The sequence below is a fragment of the Rhea pennata genome, chromosome 2 (assembly GCF_028389875.1).
Source record: "Rhea pennata isolate bPtePen1 chromosome 2, bPtePen1.pri, whole genome shotgun sequence".
Classification (NCBI taxonomy): Eukaryota; Metazoa; Chordata; class Aves; order Rheiformes; family Rheidae; genus Rhea; species Rhea pennata.
This window is the reverse complement of record NC_084664.1, coordinates 50459341-50472134: the sequence shown is the minus strand read 5'-3', so window position 1 is coordinate 50472134 and position 12794 is coordinate 50459341. Positions and strand designations below refer to the sequence as shown.

General features: G+C 47.7%; 1 protein-coding gene and 3 non-coding genes across 4 annotated transcripts; 3 read left to right on the top strand and 1 right to left on the bottom strand.

Moving 5' to 3' along the window:
- The first annotated feature begins 67 nt into the window (after nt 1–67).
- Nucleotides 68–4476, top strand: RPSA (ribosomal protein SA). Its single transcript, XM_062569464.1, has 7 exons — nt 68–131; nt 400–567; nt 1096–1214; nt 2277–2522; nt 3403–3531; nt 3760–3928; nt 4335–4476. The coding sequence occupies exons 2-7, from the start codon at nt 435–437 to the stop codon at nt 4427–4429; spliced, it is 891 nt and encodes a 296-aa protein (XP_062425448.1). The 5' UTR covers nt 68–131; nt 400–434; the 3' UTR covers nt 4430–4476.
- On the top strand, nt 1870–2029 carry LOC134137657 (small nucleolar RNA SNORA62/SNORA6 family). Its single transcript, XR_009957745.1, has one exon. It is a non-coding gene; the product is annotated as a small nucleolar RNA SNORA62/SNORA6 family (small nucleolar RNA).
- Nucleotides 2684–2842, top strand: LOC134137659 (small nucleolar RNA SNORA62/SNORA6 family). The gene has a single exon (XR_009957746.1). It is a non-coding gene; the product is annotated as a small nucleolar RNA SNORA62/SNORA6 family (small nucleolar RNA).
- A 7124-nt stretch (nt 4477–11600) lies between the features above and the next one.
- On the bottom strand, nt 11601–11672 carry TRNAQ-UUG (transfer RNA glutamine (anticodon UUG)). Its single transcript has one exon. It is a non-coding gene; the product is annotated as a tRNA-Gln (tRNA).
- Nucleotides 11673–12794: the final 1122 nt, after the last annotated feature.

The window sequence follows — 12794 nt, the reverse complement described above, 5'->3', positions numbered from 1 at the left end:
GGAGCACCTCCCTTCCTGTCGGCGCCGCGGCTCCCCATTGGCCGGCGGAGAGGCTATATATAGACGTCATGCGGCGGGCGACTTCCTTTCGCCCCGCGCCCGGCGAGGTCTCCACACGGCGTTGTCCCCGCGTGAGTCCCGGGCCGCGCGCGGCGGCGGCGGGGAGGCGCCCCGCGCATGCGCTCCGCGGGCACTGGCGGCAGCGGCGGCCTCCTCCGCGCTGCCGACGGCTCGCCCGGGCCCCGCCGCGGTGAAGGCCGGCGCCTGCGGTGGGCGGGGAGCGCTCCGCGCGGTCAAAATGGCGGCTGGGGCGCTTGGTGAACACGTTGCACCGTGCCCTCTCGGAGGTGGTGTGGAGCGGCTCCCTGTGTGGCTGACCCGCGGTGTTTGTCGCAGCAGGTTCCCTGTCGTCGCTTCTAAAGGGAAACCCTACAATGTCCGGAGGTCTCGATGTCCTGCAGATGAAGGAGGAAGATGTCCTCAAATTCCTTGCTGCCGGGACCCACCTGGGAGGCACCAACCTTGACTTTCAGATGGAGCAGTATATCTACAAAAGGAAGAGCGATGGTGAATCCGTAGGGTGGGCGACCTGGGGGTAATTGTTTTTGGCAGCTGGGAGTAGCTAGGTGCTGTGGGCAGAGCTGGACAAATCAAAGTGTGAACGCTTGAGCTTTCCAGTACTATTCTGTGTGATTTGGAAGGCATGCTCCTTAAGAACTGAAATATTTTACTCAAAAAAGTAGGCCTAAAGGTGGTTTTTAGAACCATCAATCAGTCAGTCAGTCAAAACTGAATTTGGGCATTTCTGTTACTTGATTTTTAGCAATAAAACACTTTGGATTCTTCTGTAGTAATTTCTGCTTCTTGCTTGTGTTGTCTTTAAATCTTAGCTGCATTGTATTACGAGTTTTGCAACTCGTACTAGGCCCTGGTATGTGTTGGTTAGGGTTGGAAGTGTGCTACATTAAAACCATATTGCAAAGATTTTTCTGACACAAATCTTTTGCTAACTAGAGAATGAGAGTTGTGTGATGAGTTTGAGTGTGATCCTGATTAGGATCTTGTGTTTAGTCTAAATTTTTTTGTCACTTATAGGCATTTACATCATCAATTTGAAGAGGACATGGGAGAAGCTCCTTCTGGCAGCCCGTGCTATTGTTGCTATTGAGAACCCAGCTGATGTTAGCGTCATCTCCTCTAGAAATACTGGACAGGTATAGACCTTGCTCAGTGGTCAGGAAGCCTGCAGTCTTGGGAGCAAGACTTGTCTGGCCTTGTATAATGCTTGCAAATGAAAACTTGGTAAAAGGGATGATCCAAAATTTGGCACTTAAAACACTTTGAAGCATGTTTTTGAACACCTGCAGTTTAGAACATATCAACTGAAGTTTAACACCTTCTGTAAATTCCTGTAGGTTTCAGGAAAGACAGGAGACAGCTGGATAGTTTGTTCTTTCATATACTGCCTTGTACTATACTTTTACTGCTGGACTGTGTCATTTTAGTTGTCACTTCTCCCTTCTTCCTTGTCACTTCCCCCCATTATTCCTTGAGCCATTAGCACTGCTTTGGGGGGAAAAGGAGCATCTGATATAAAAATTTTAAAAGAAGAAATAATTGCTTTGTTATTCAGTAAGGAACAGTAACAAGTGTGTTTCTAATGTGTATTTCATCAGTAGATTTTCAGAAAAATACTCTAGTGTTCAAGGGGACTCAGCTTTCAAATAATGATCAACTGGCTGTTGAAGTTTACCTTTGAGCTTCTCTTTTTTTTTTTTAAGCAATGCAGGTGGTGCCAAGTATACTTGAAAATTATGGAATACAGTGGGTGGATTTATAAAGGAAAAGCACAGCCTTCTCTTTATTTGACCTGCACACTGTTAAAGCTTGATGCTGAGGTCAGTTTTTGGCCGATGAGCTCTCAAGTGTCGGAAGTGTGCTACAGCAAACCGGATGGCAGGGTTTTCGCTAACACCAGGAGAGGAGCTCCCTCTATGATTGGCGTTTGATAGTAGTCCTTGCCACATGGCACAGCTGGTTGAGACCTGAGAAATTGAAAGCTGTTGCAAGTTGGTAAGGCAGCTTTAATATATAGCTGTTAAGTGTGTTTTTATTAGTCTGCTTCTGAGTGCAGAGCTGGTGAGTAAGCCCTGATTTCACAGGTGTTCAGACAAATACATCAGCTGAAATTCATGCATTTTCTTTGACAGCCTACCTGAGTGACTTGGTTTAGATGGAGTTTTCCTGCCTCACTTTTGCTGTGGTCCACTTTACAGCGTGCTGTTCTGAAGTTTGCTGCTGCCACTGGGGCTACTCCTATTGCTGGACGTTTCACTCCTGGTACCTTCACAAATCAGATCCAGGCAGCTTTCCGTGAGCCAAGGCTCCTGGTTGTTACAGACCCTCGGGCTGATCATCAGCCACTGACAGAGGCATCCTATGTCAACATCCCCACCATTGCGCTGTGCAACACTGACTCCCCTCTGCGCTATGTGGATATTGCTATTCCATGCAACAATAAGGTAAATTTTTTGTTGTGGTATTCAGAGCTGGAGTACACCCTAAGCTGCAAGGTGGATGCTTTCTGCAGGGGAAAGTTGGCTTGTATCTGGTATGGCTAACAGGGTGAAGAGCTAGCTAAGGCTCTTGGCAAGATAGAAGGTGGGTGAGAAGGAGGAGTTAAGCTGCACACAGTTGGAGCTTGGAGCTGAGGCCACTTTCTGGCCAAGGAACTCTCAAGTGTAGGACGTGTGCTATAGTAACCTGGCAGGCCTTTTCACTGATGCCACGAGGGTCTTTGTGGCCCAATGAATGGAGTTTGATAGTCAGTCTTGCCACAGCTGGTTAGTATGAAGAAAAGGTAAAGGGAATTGATGAGGAAACTTCTTTGAAATGGTATCTGTTCTTCTCATGAACAATCTGAAAGGCAAAATTTATGAGATGGAAGACTCTTTGACCTGTATCTAGGTGTTATTAACGAAATTCTAATGCAAGCCAAACCTGAACATGTGTGTAAGGTTTGTGTGGTCAAGCTTATTTGTGCATACTTACATATGTGATGAACATAATCCCTGTCTTTTGGACTGGGTGTATGTGTGAGAATGGGCAGTACAAACTTCCATGGGGGAGAGTTGATTCAGGCTATGCTGTATATTGCAATTAATATATTAGTGATTGAAACATGCTTCTGCAGAGACCTGAAAATGCCACTGGAGTCTTGAAAAGTGGTCCTTTAAGTTCAAAGCATGATAGACTTGTCAGGCGTTAGCCTGAAATTGTGCCTTCTCTTATCAAGCGATAATGTGGACTTGGTGCAAACACCCTTTGCTCTTTTTGTGGAAGAATGTTTTTTAAAGATTTGGCTTCGATACAAAACTTAAATACTTTTTTCCCTATTTCAAGGGAGCACATTCAGTGGGTCTGATGTGGTGGATGCTGGCTCGAGAGGTCCTGCGTATGCGTGGCACGATTTCCCGTGAGCACCCATGGGAAGTCATGCCTGACTTGTACTTCTACAGGGATCCTGAGGAGGTAGGACATCTGTGGAAGTGTGCTTATGTGAGATACTGTTTGTGCTCCTGCCCATTGTCTTGCATGCCTGCCACTGCAGGATGAGTGTTTGCCAATATAATTACTAGCTTTCACACTTAGGATTGAGGTTAGTTAGTTGCCTTGTCTGCACTCAGTGCATATTGTCTGGCAGGTGATGGTGCAGGGCGTTCTGTTTCTGAGTGAGTTAAGCTATGCTCTTCCTTGCAGATTGAGAAGGAGGAGCAGGCTGCAGCAGAGAAAGCAGTTACGAAGGAGGAGTTCCAGACTGAATGGACGGCCCCAGCTCCTGAATTCACTGCTCCTCCTCAGCCTGAGGTTGCAGATTGGTCTGAGGGAGTGCAGGTCCCATCTGTACCCATCCAGCAGTTCCCCACAGGTCAGTCTGGGGCATGGGGAAGGATGTTGGGGGGGAGAAGTGGGATCTTGGGAGCAGAAATGAAAAGTCTAACCTGTGTTCAGTTAGCTGCAGAGATGTGAACAATGCTGGCAATGAATCTATTTTCATAAACGGAGAATTGAATAGCATTCATTAGGCACTTCATTCTTCTGAGAATGTCTGCATTAAACCTTCCTTTTATATGCCAACTTGATACGAGGTGCCTATCATGGCTCAGTGTTTCTTGAAAGTCACAGATTGGCTATTTTGGGGGCACAAGCTCTCCATTAGGTAGTTTTTATGGGTACTTCTGTGTGGATAGAAAAGGACTGCAGCGTGCATAACATGTTTTAGTGGGTGGAAAGAATTGGAGTTCATTCAGGATTGTTATGTTCTATCATTGCAGAGGACTGGAGTGCCCAGCCTGCCACGGAGGACTGGTCAGCAGCTCCCACAGCTCAGGCTACTGAGTGGGTTGGGACTGCCACAGAGTGGTCTTAACTTCAGTGCTGCTGTACTAAGAGGAGAAATAAAGATGGTTTAATACACATTGTTTTCTTACATTTCTGAATGTGGACTGGTACTGCTTTTTTCCTGTTGGTGTGGAAAAAAAATTGGAATAGAGTGGTGTGAAGGATAATTCTTGTCCAAGGGTGGGAGCTTAGAGGCCTGTAAAATACCACTTTACGCTGTTTGTGGAATCAGCACTTTGTACCTCTGAGTGAAAATGCTTTGGGCCTCCTTTGATGTGCTCTGCCATTTCTGGGCTTGAAATGGCTGTTCTGGCCAACAATAGTCTCCAGTTAAAAGTGGGATTTGCTGCACCTCTGATCTGGTAGCATTTGCTTAAGTACTGCTTCTGCTGTAACTGCAGCTGGGCCCCTGAGCAAAGAACTGTGGTTCCTATTTCCTGCCCTAGCATAGTCTTTCTGGTGACATGACCCTGTGGCTCCTGATGGACTGGCAGGCTATATCAAGTGATGCAGTGAGTGGCCTTCCTTTCTTTCCAAAGTGAGTGTCTCACATTGAGTAGGGAGGAGGGGGAACGGGTGGACTGCCTGCCCACTGTTTTCTCCATGGTGGGGGCAGGCTACTTCCCCTTTCTCCTGCTTTGCCATTGCAGTGTTGCTGAGGGGACCAAGGGGCATACCCCTAGAGGTTGTGTACGCTGGTTAAAGCTTGATTAGGGAGAATGCCCAAATGGGATGTTTCCTCATGGTGACCCTTGATGTCACTAGTTTGAGCAGCTGCAGTGAGCATGTTCCAGTAGCCCCGGTTGAAGTTGCAGTCAGCCCATGTACACTGTGGAGTGGAGGGCCCTTGAGGTTTGAGATTTCTATGGGTCAATTCTTGCATTTTCAAATGCAATGCTACTTCTCTCTTTATTATAATCCTCAATAGTAAAAGCAGATGGACAAGTTGTTGCGACTAATGGCAACAGTAGGAAGTACACCAAGAAAGAACAGGATATACTTTAAATTGTATCTCTTTGCATACTGCTGTGATCTTGCTGTCCTCTAACTTCAGCCATGGCAATCAACACCAAGTATTAGATTGTTTTGCTGTAGTACATATGCCTAACATAGTAAAAGTAAATCTGGAAAACAAAAAACTTGAAGTTACATAGTGTGTGGCATTAGTATGTTCAAAGGAGGCTGCTCATTTTTTTTTTCTCTTTGCAAGATAACTATAAAGATCTCATTAGTAATTAAGAGGTTTTAGCTGAGATGCATGTACTCACTGTATTACACTTTGGCCCTCAATTTTTGGAAGAAAGAGGGCTTAGCTGGATGGTGACCCTAAAGGGTCCTTCCTGTTTGTAAGTTAGATTCTCTGGATGTCCTTTTCTGGCATACCACTTGCAATCTTCACTTTCAGGACATAGTACTGGGAAGCTCCTACCCACTTGAGGTCTGCCAGGACCACAAGATGGGGCGAGAGCCTGCTCATCTGGGGACTCTCCATGGGTGTTAGTATGCCTTAGCTGAATCAGGAGCAGGCTGTACAGTAGCTACTCATTTGCTCCCCAGCTCTAAGAATCTCCACCATTACCCAACATTATTTGCTGTTCTGGAGGTCTTTTACCCTTTTGTGTTAAGAGTTACCAAACTCAGGAGCACAGGCTTAGTCATCTGTACTGTATTGTCACTACTCTTGTGCCCCTTTATCCATTCTGTGACCTCCTTCATGATAGTATGTTTCAGAAATACATGGTCATATTTTATATTAGTCATCTCCTGTGTAGGTGATGGTGCTAGTTTTTAAATCAGTGATAGCTACAGTTGATTAAATGTTACTGAAGTGATTCTGGCATGTTACTGCAGTGATTGTTTTCATGTGAGAATTTTCTACAGGATTGCTTTGGGTTCTATAATCATAGGTCTGTCCTTGAAGATCAGGGACCTCTAGTGAGAGATCAGATTCTCCTGAAAAAGTGGGAGTAAAAGCATCTTTGTCAACAGGCTTGCCAACCTGATGAGGAAGGCTTTAAACTAGTTTCATTTGTGGGGTCACAATAACAGTTGGCAGTTAAATGGTGGAGCAGTTATCAGGAGAGGGGTAAAACAGGTCAAAATGAGCCCAACCCTAAGTGCCTGTGCACAAATGCATGCAGCCTGGAAAAAGAGCAGGAAGAACATGTAGATGCAGAACAATTGTGTTGGAATAGCTGAGATGGAGTGGGAGAGCTTATGTGAGTGGATGAGACGCAGGAAAGAAGATGAGGGAGGGTTGCCCTTCCCAGGAAGAAGCTTCAAACTATGGACCTCTTCTGTGGAGTGGGTGACAGGCTGGCCAGGACCTGATGGGTTGGGATCAGAGGAGGGGTTAATAAGAGTGATGCTGTGGTGGTAATATGTTACCACTTGATCAGGGTGAGGAAGGGGACAAAATCATCTTTAAGCATCTGAAGGAAGTCTGGAAATAAGAGACACTGGTTCTTATGGGAAATTCTTAACCTCCCTCATCTCTGCTGAAAGAGGAACAAAGCATGATGCAAGCAATCCAGTGGATTTCTGAAGGATGCTGGGGTGACTTAACACAGATGGTCCTGGATCTGCTTCTCATCAGGAAGAACTGGCTGGGGGGTGTGGTAACCAGTGACAGCATTGGCTGCAGCAACAGAATCCAAGTGCAGCAGTGCTATGTCCTGTGCCGGGCACAAGAGAGATGGTGAGGAGACAAGTGCTGAGCTGGGGGAATTTCAGCCCAGACAGGCAAAGGCACAGCAGAAGGGGTTTGCAGGTGGGGCAGTGGCAAGGTGAAGGCTGGAGTGTGGGTTTGGGGAGAGGAGGTATCAGCTCAGAGTTTCCCTGTCCCTATCCTACTTGAGATGAGACAGCTCAGTGCATTGCATTGATTCACCCTACTGAAAAGTTGCTTCCACAGTTGCTCACTGTGGTGGGGGGATTGATGGCTGAGAACCTGGATATAAAGGAAGCCCTGACGAACTCAAGGAGGAGCTGAAAGAGCACAAATTTTATTAGTGGGAACTATTTAACATTCCACAGGCTTCCTTGGAAAGTGTTACCACAAGCCATGAACTAAGCTGCTGGTCAAATGCTTCCCAGGCAAAGCCAAAGAAACGCTGTACACTCCTCTGGACAAATGTGGCCACAGGACCTGGCCATGCAGCTGATGGAGCAGGGATTCGCTAGGTGACTGCAGCAGTCAGGTTCTGCGTGAGGATCAGGGCTCTATGCAGGCAGTGGGAAAAGGGAAGCAGCCACAGGCCTCAGGGAACCTTCCTTCCTTGGCATGTATTGGTTGCACTGCTGCTCTTCCTTTTTCTTTCTTCCAGACCAAACCCACAACAGGGCTCTGAGGTGCTGTGGGAGAGCTGCCATTTAGCTTAGAAGCAGTTAGATTCACCGGGGGATCTCTCAGATGAATTAATAAATAAAATTTTTGTTACTATCTGGTGTTACCCTCTTTATAGACACCTTTTTACTCAGGCTTTTGCTGCTGCACCGGTTCTTGGCTCCAGGAAGTGCCTGGTACCGGTCTTTGGGTTTAGAGGCTGGGGCAGCTGTGCAGAGGTCAAGGCCTTGAGTTGCCAGGTAGGAAGCTGAAGGAAGAAGTGAGCAGGCTGCACATCATCTGACATGACAGAGAAGGGGACCGACAGAGTTTCCTCAAAGACCTTGCAAAGGCAAGAGCCCAAGCCCTGTGGTGCAGAGAAGGGATGGCTAAAGACAATGCCCCCAAAACCAGTGAATGGAGACTGTCATGATGGGGAAGGCTGGAAAATTGTGACTTCTGGTAGCAAGAAGAAAGCTCCTGCTCCACCTGCAGATCTGCAATTACAAAACAGGTACAGTGCTTTGGGAACAGGTGAAGAAGAACAAGCTGCGTCAAGGGAGGCATTGCCTTCACCTAAGCCTGAACCAAGTTTCTCCAGGAAAAGCAAAAAGGCAAAAGAAAAAGATAGCCCTGCCCACTGAGAGCAGAGGGAGGGAGGTGTGCGTCTGCCAACCTGACTTGATACCCTGGGAGGCTTGCTGCTTGCAAAAAGGATTGCCATGCTGATTAAACAGCTCACCCACTGACAAATGTTCGCAGATACGTTCTCCTGAGCCCCTACTGTTGCCTTGGCATGCCTGTTCCTGCACCCTAACACCTGCTCCTCTGCACTTCCTCCTTCTTCCACAAGGGACACCATTCCCCTCCTAGCAAGTTTGTACAGGAAATGCTATATAGGTGACAGCTCATGGACCAGCAGATGCTCGCAGGGAAGTTACTTGGGTCCTGGCATGCCTGTTCCACCACCACAGCTGCCTGTCTGCACTTCCCCCTGTTTCCCAAACTGTCTTCTTGCCTACTAACAGATTCACACAAAGATTATCACTGGTTTAGTGGCTTAACCACCAAGAGGAACTTGCAGAGAAGTTCTCCTGGGCCCCTATTCTACCCTTGGCATTTGTATCCCAGCCCCACAACAACTGTGCCTCTCTGCACTTCCTCCTGTCTTCCAAACTAACACTATGTCTGGGGATGTTAGTGACAAGAAATGTCATATGGGTGAAATTACTCATCAATCAACAAGTGCTTGCAAACAAATTATTTTCACAGAATCACAGAATTGTTGGAAGGGACCTCTGGAGATCATCTAGTCCAACCTCCCTGATCAAGCAGGGTCACCTAAAGCATGTTAGACAGGGTTGCATTCAGGCTGGCCTTGAAGATCTCCAGAGAAGGAGACTCCACAACCTCTCTGGGCAACCTGTGCCAGTGCTCCATCACCCTCACAGTAAAGAAATTCCTCCTCATATTCAGGCAGAACTTCCTGTGTTTCCATTTTGTGTTGCCTGTTGTTCGGTTGCATGACGCTACTAAAAGAGATTGGCAGTTTGGTACCATCCCTTTGACACCCCCCCAAGGTATTTTAGATATTAATAAAATTTCCCCCTCAGTCTTTTCTTCCCCAGGCTAAACAGGCTCAGCTTTTGCAGCCTTTCTCATAAGGGAGATGCTCCAGCCCTCTGATCATCTTTGTAGCCCTATACTGGACTCTCTCCAGTAGCTCCATGTCTCGCTTGTACTGGGGAGCCCAGAACTGGACACAGTACTTGAGATGAGGCCTCACCAGGGCTGAGTAGAGGGGCAGGATCACCTCCCTCCACCTGCTGGCAACACTCTTCCTAATGCACCCCAGGATCCCATTGGCCTTCTTGGCCACAAGGGGACATTGCTGGCTCATGGTCAACTTGTCATCTATCAGGACTCCCAGGTCCTTCTCTGCACAGCTGCTTTCCAGTAGGTCAGCCTCCAGCCTGTATTGGTGCATGGGATTATTCCTCCCCAGGCGCAGAACCCTGCGCTTGCCCTTGTTGAACCTCAGGAGGTTCCTCTCTGCCCAGCTCTCCAGCCTGTCCAGGTCTCTCTGAATGGCAGCGCAGCCCTCTGCTGTGTCAGCCACTCCTCCCAGCTTGGTATCATCAGCAAGTTTGCTGAGGAGGCACTCTGTCCCCTCATCCAGGTCATTGATGAAAAAGTTGAACAGGACTGGCCCCAGTACTGAGCTCTGGGGAACTCCTCTAGCTACCGACCTCCAGCTAGACTCTGTGCCACTGAGAACAACCCTCTGAGCTCTGCCTTTCAGCTAGTTCTCAATTCACCTCACTGTCCACCCATCTAACCCCACACTTCCTAAGCTTATACAGGATGATGTTACGGGAGACAGTGTCAAAAGCCTTGCTGAAGTCAAGGTACACAATGACCACTGCTCTTCCCTCATCCACCCAGCCTGTTATTCCATCACAGAAGGCCATCAGATGATTGGTTAAGCATGATTTCCCCTGGGTGAATCTGTGCTGACTGCTCCTGACCACCTTCTTTTCCTCCATATGCTTGGAGATGACATCCAGAATGAGCTGTTCCATCACCTTTCCAGGGATGGAGGTGAGGCTGACCAGCCTCTAGTTTCCTGTGTCCTTCTTCTTCCCTGGCTGCATGGACCCACTGGAGGCCTCCCAACCTGAGCTGCATTTTGTTGACTACCTTGTCTTTATAACTCTCCCCTTCCCCCATCCTACCTAGTTTAAAGCCCTCTTTACAAGGCTGGCCAGCCTGTTGGCAAAGACATACGTGCCCTGCTTAGTGAGGTAGATCCCATCTCTGTTGATCTTCAGACAGGGTGCCATAATCATAGAAACAAAACCTCTGTTGCTAACACCAGTGGCGCAGCCAGTTGTTAACTTGGAAAATCTGCTCCTTTTCCTATCCTTCCCCCTCACTGGCAGGATTGAGGAGAAGATCATCTGAGCTCCCAGACCCTTGACTACCATGCCCAGAGCTCTGAAATCCTCTTTGATTGTTTCCAATTTGCTCTTGGTATCATTAGCATCCATGTGAAAGAGCAGTAGTCTGATATGTCTGAGATAGTAGTCTGATACGTGGATGAGCCTTGGCAGTCTTTTGATGACATCTTGTATACGAGCCCCTGGCAGGAAGCGAACCTCTCTAGACAAGAGCTCAGGCCAGCAGATAGGTGCCTCTGTCCCCTGCAGCATGGAGTCACCCGCAACAATCACTCATCATTTCTTCTGAGTGTTCCTGCAAGGCACAGGGTCTGTCAGCCCAGTTGCTTCCCTTGAAGTCAGGTCCACGTCCTCCTCATCCTGTAGGACACTAAATTGGTTCTTCAATTGCAAGTCAAGTCTTCAGGAGGACCAGCGGCCTTTCTACCAGTTTCTAGCCTTCTTCTACAGTGTTGTGGTGTACTATTTCACTCTGCACAGAGCCCTCCAGTAACTCCCCTGCTGCAGGGGATTGGGACTCCTGGAGCAGGACAGTCTCCAAGAATGCCCTGCCTATCTTCTGCTCATTTTCGCAGATGCTTCACAGTCTGCTGACTTCTTACTGCAACTCCCTTACCTGAGGACACAATGCTTCAACAACACAGCTCCTGCAGGAGAGCTGACTCTCAGTCCAGGCCTTCCATTCTGGAGAGGCCCCAAGCACTCCCTGAGGCCTGTAGAGCTGCATCTGCTGTCAGAGGGTCTGTCTGTGTTGAAGCTTCCGACACAGCAACTCTGACAGCTCACAGGCAAATGTGTTTTTTAGCATGTCACGACCATGTTTGTGGAAGTGGGCAATATGAAGAGTGGAAACAAAGATGCATTGCACCGTCCTGTGCAAACTGCTGCAGTTCTCAAATGACAGCCACTTACCTAGGTTCTACCGAGATTTGAACTCGGATCGCTGGATTCAAAGTCCAGAGTGCTAACCATTACACCATAGAACCAGGTGGTAGGCTTCCTCTACCAGTGGGCTACTGGTTTGGGCTACTACTGTTTCCCTGAAAGTCCCTGAAGCAGACTGAAACTTAGCATTGCAGGGCCCTTACCTTGCTGGCATGCCTACTCCAGACATAGGTGCCCAGGCCTCTTTGCAGCACGCTAGGGGAGTTGAAGGCCTTGTTCTAGTTAGATTCCCCGGGGCCAAACATCCGTTTTGGCAAGCCAGTACAAACTCTCTCTCTCTCTCTCTCTCACACACACACACACACACACACTCTTCAGTAGCAAGCAGTTTATTAGTAGATATTTAAAAACAGACTGACCCAACGGTAATCTCGAGAAGGACCACTCCAATGCTTGTCCCAATCGTCTGCACGGTGAGAGAGAGAGTCGGCAGGCAAAATCTTTTCGGGCATCCCCAAGGAGGCAAAGTGGTCCTCTGTTGTGTAGCAGCCTCTCTCTCCTTCGGAAAAATTCTGGTATTTATGATTATTTGTGGTAGGCGGGAGTCCCGGCAACTGGGACCAACAAGTGCAGGGAGTCTAGCCTAACTCTGCCCCGGTTGCGTAACTGGGCTGTGGTATTGCGCACGCATGCAGACTTATTTTGGGGGCCACATTTGACTTTGGGGGTCACTATTTCATTACTCTTCAACTTCTGACCTTCATGTTGACTGCCTCTCATGGTGATTCTGTGGCTATATGTAACAGCAGTTGGTTAACTGCTGTTCTTTCTCACAGATTTCCAAGACCTTGTTAGTTACTTATTTGTATTCCACTTAACACAGTAATATTGTCCTAGGCACTAGGACACCTGCATTGGTGGGACTCAGTCAGTGGGGTGCACAGCTGTACTGAGGCTGCTCTTGGAGGCACATATGTAAAAGCTCACAGGTGGGTGAACTCAGGTTATACAATTCAATAAATCTATTTGCTTTGCTTAAATAAGTGAAGTTAAGGAATGTGTGGACAGGGAAACAGTGTCAGTACCATCCTCTTTCTTTCACTAGCTATTCTGCTGTTAGGGACTCTAACTTGATAAGTAAGACTTAAGAAAGTCATTTCCTCTGTTCACAACATCTTTTTTGGAGGCTCCTTTAGGCAACATTTCTGCACCTGTTAGGGTGA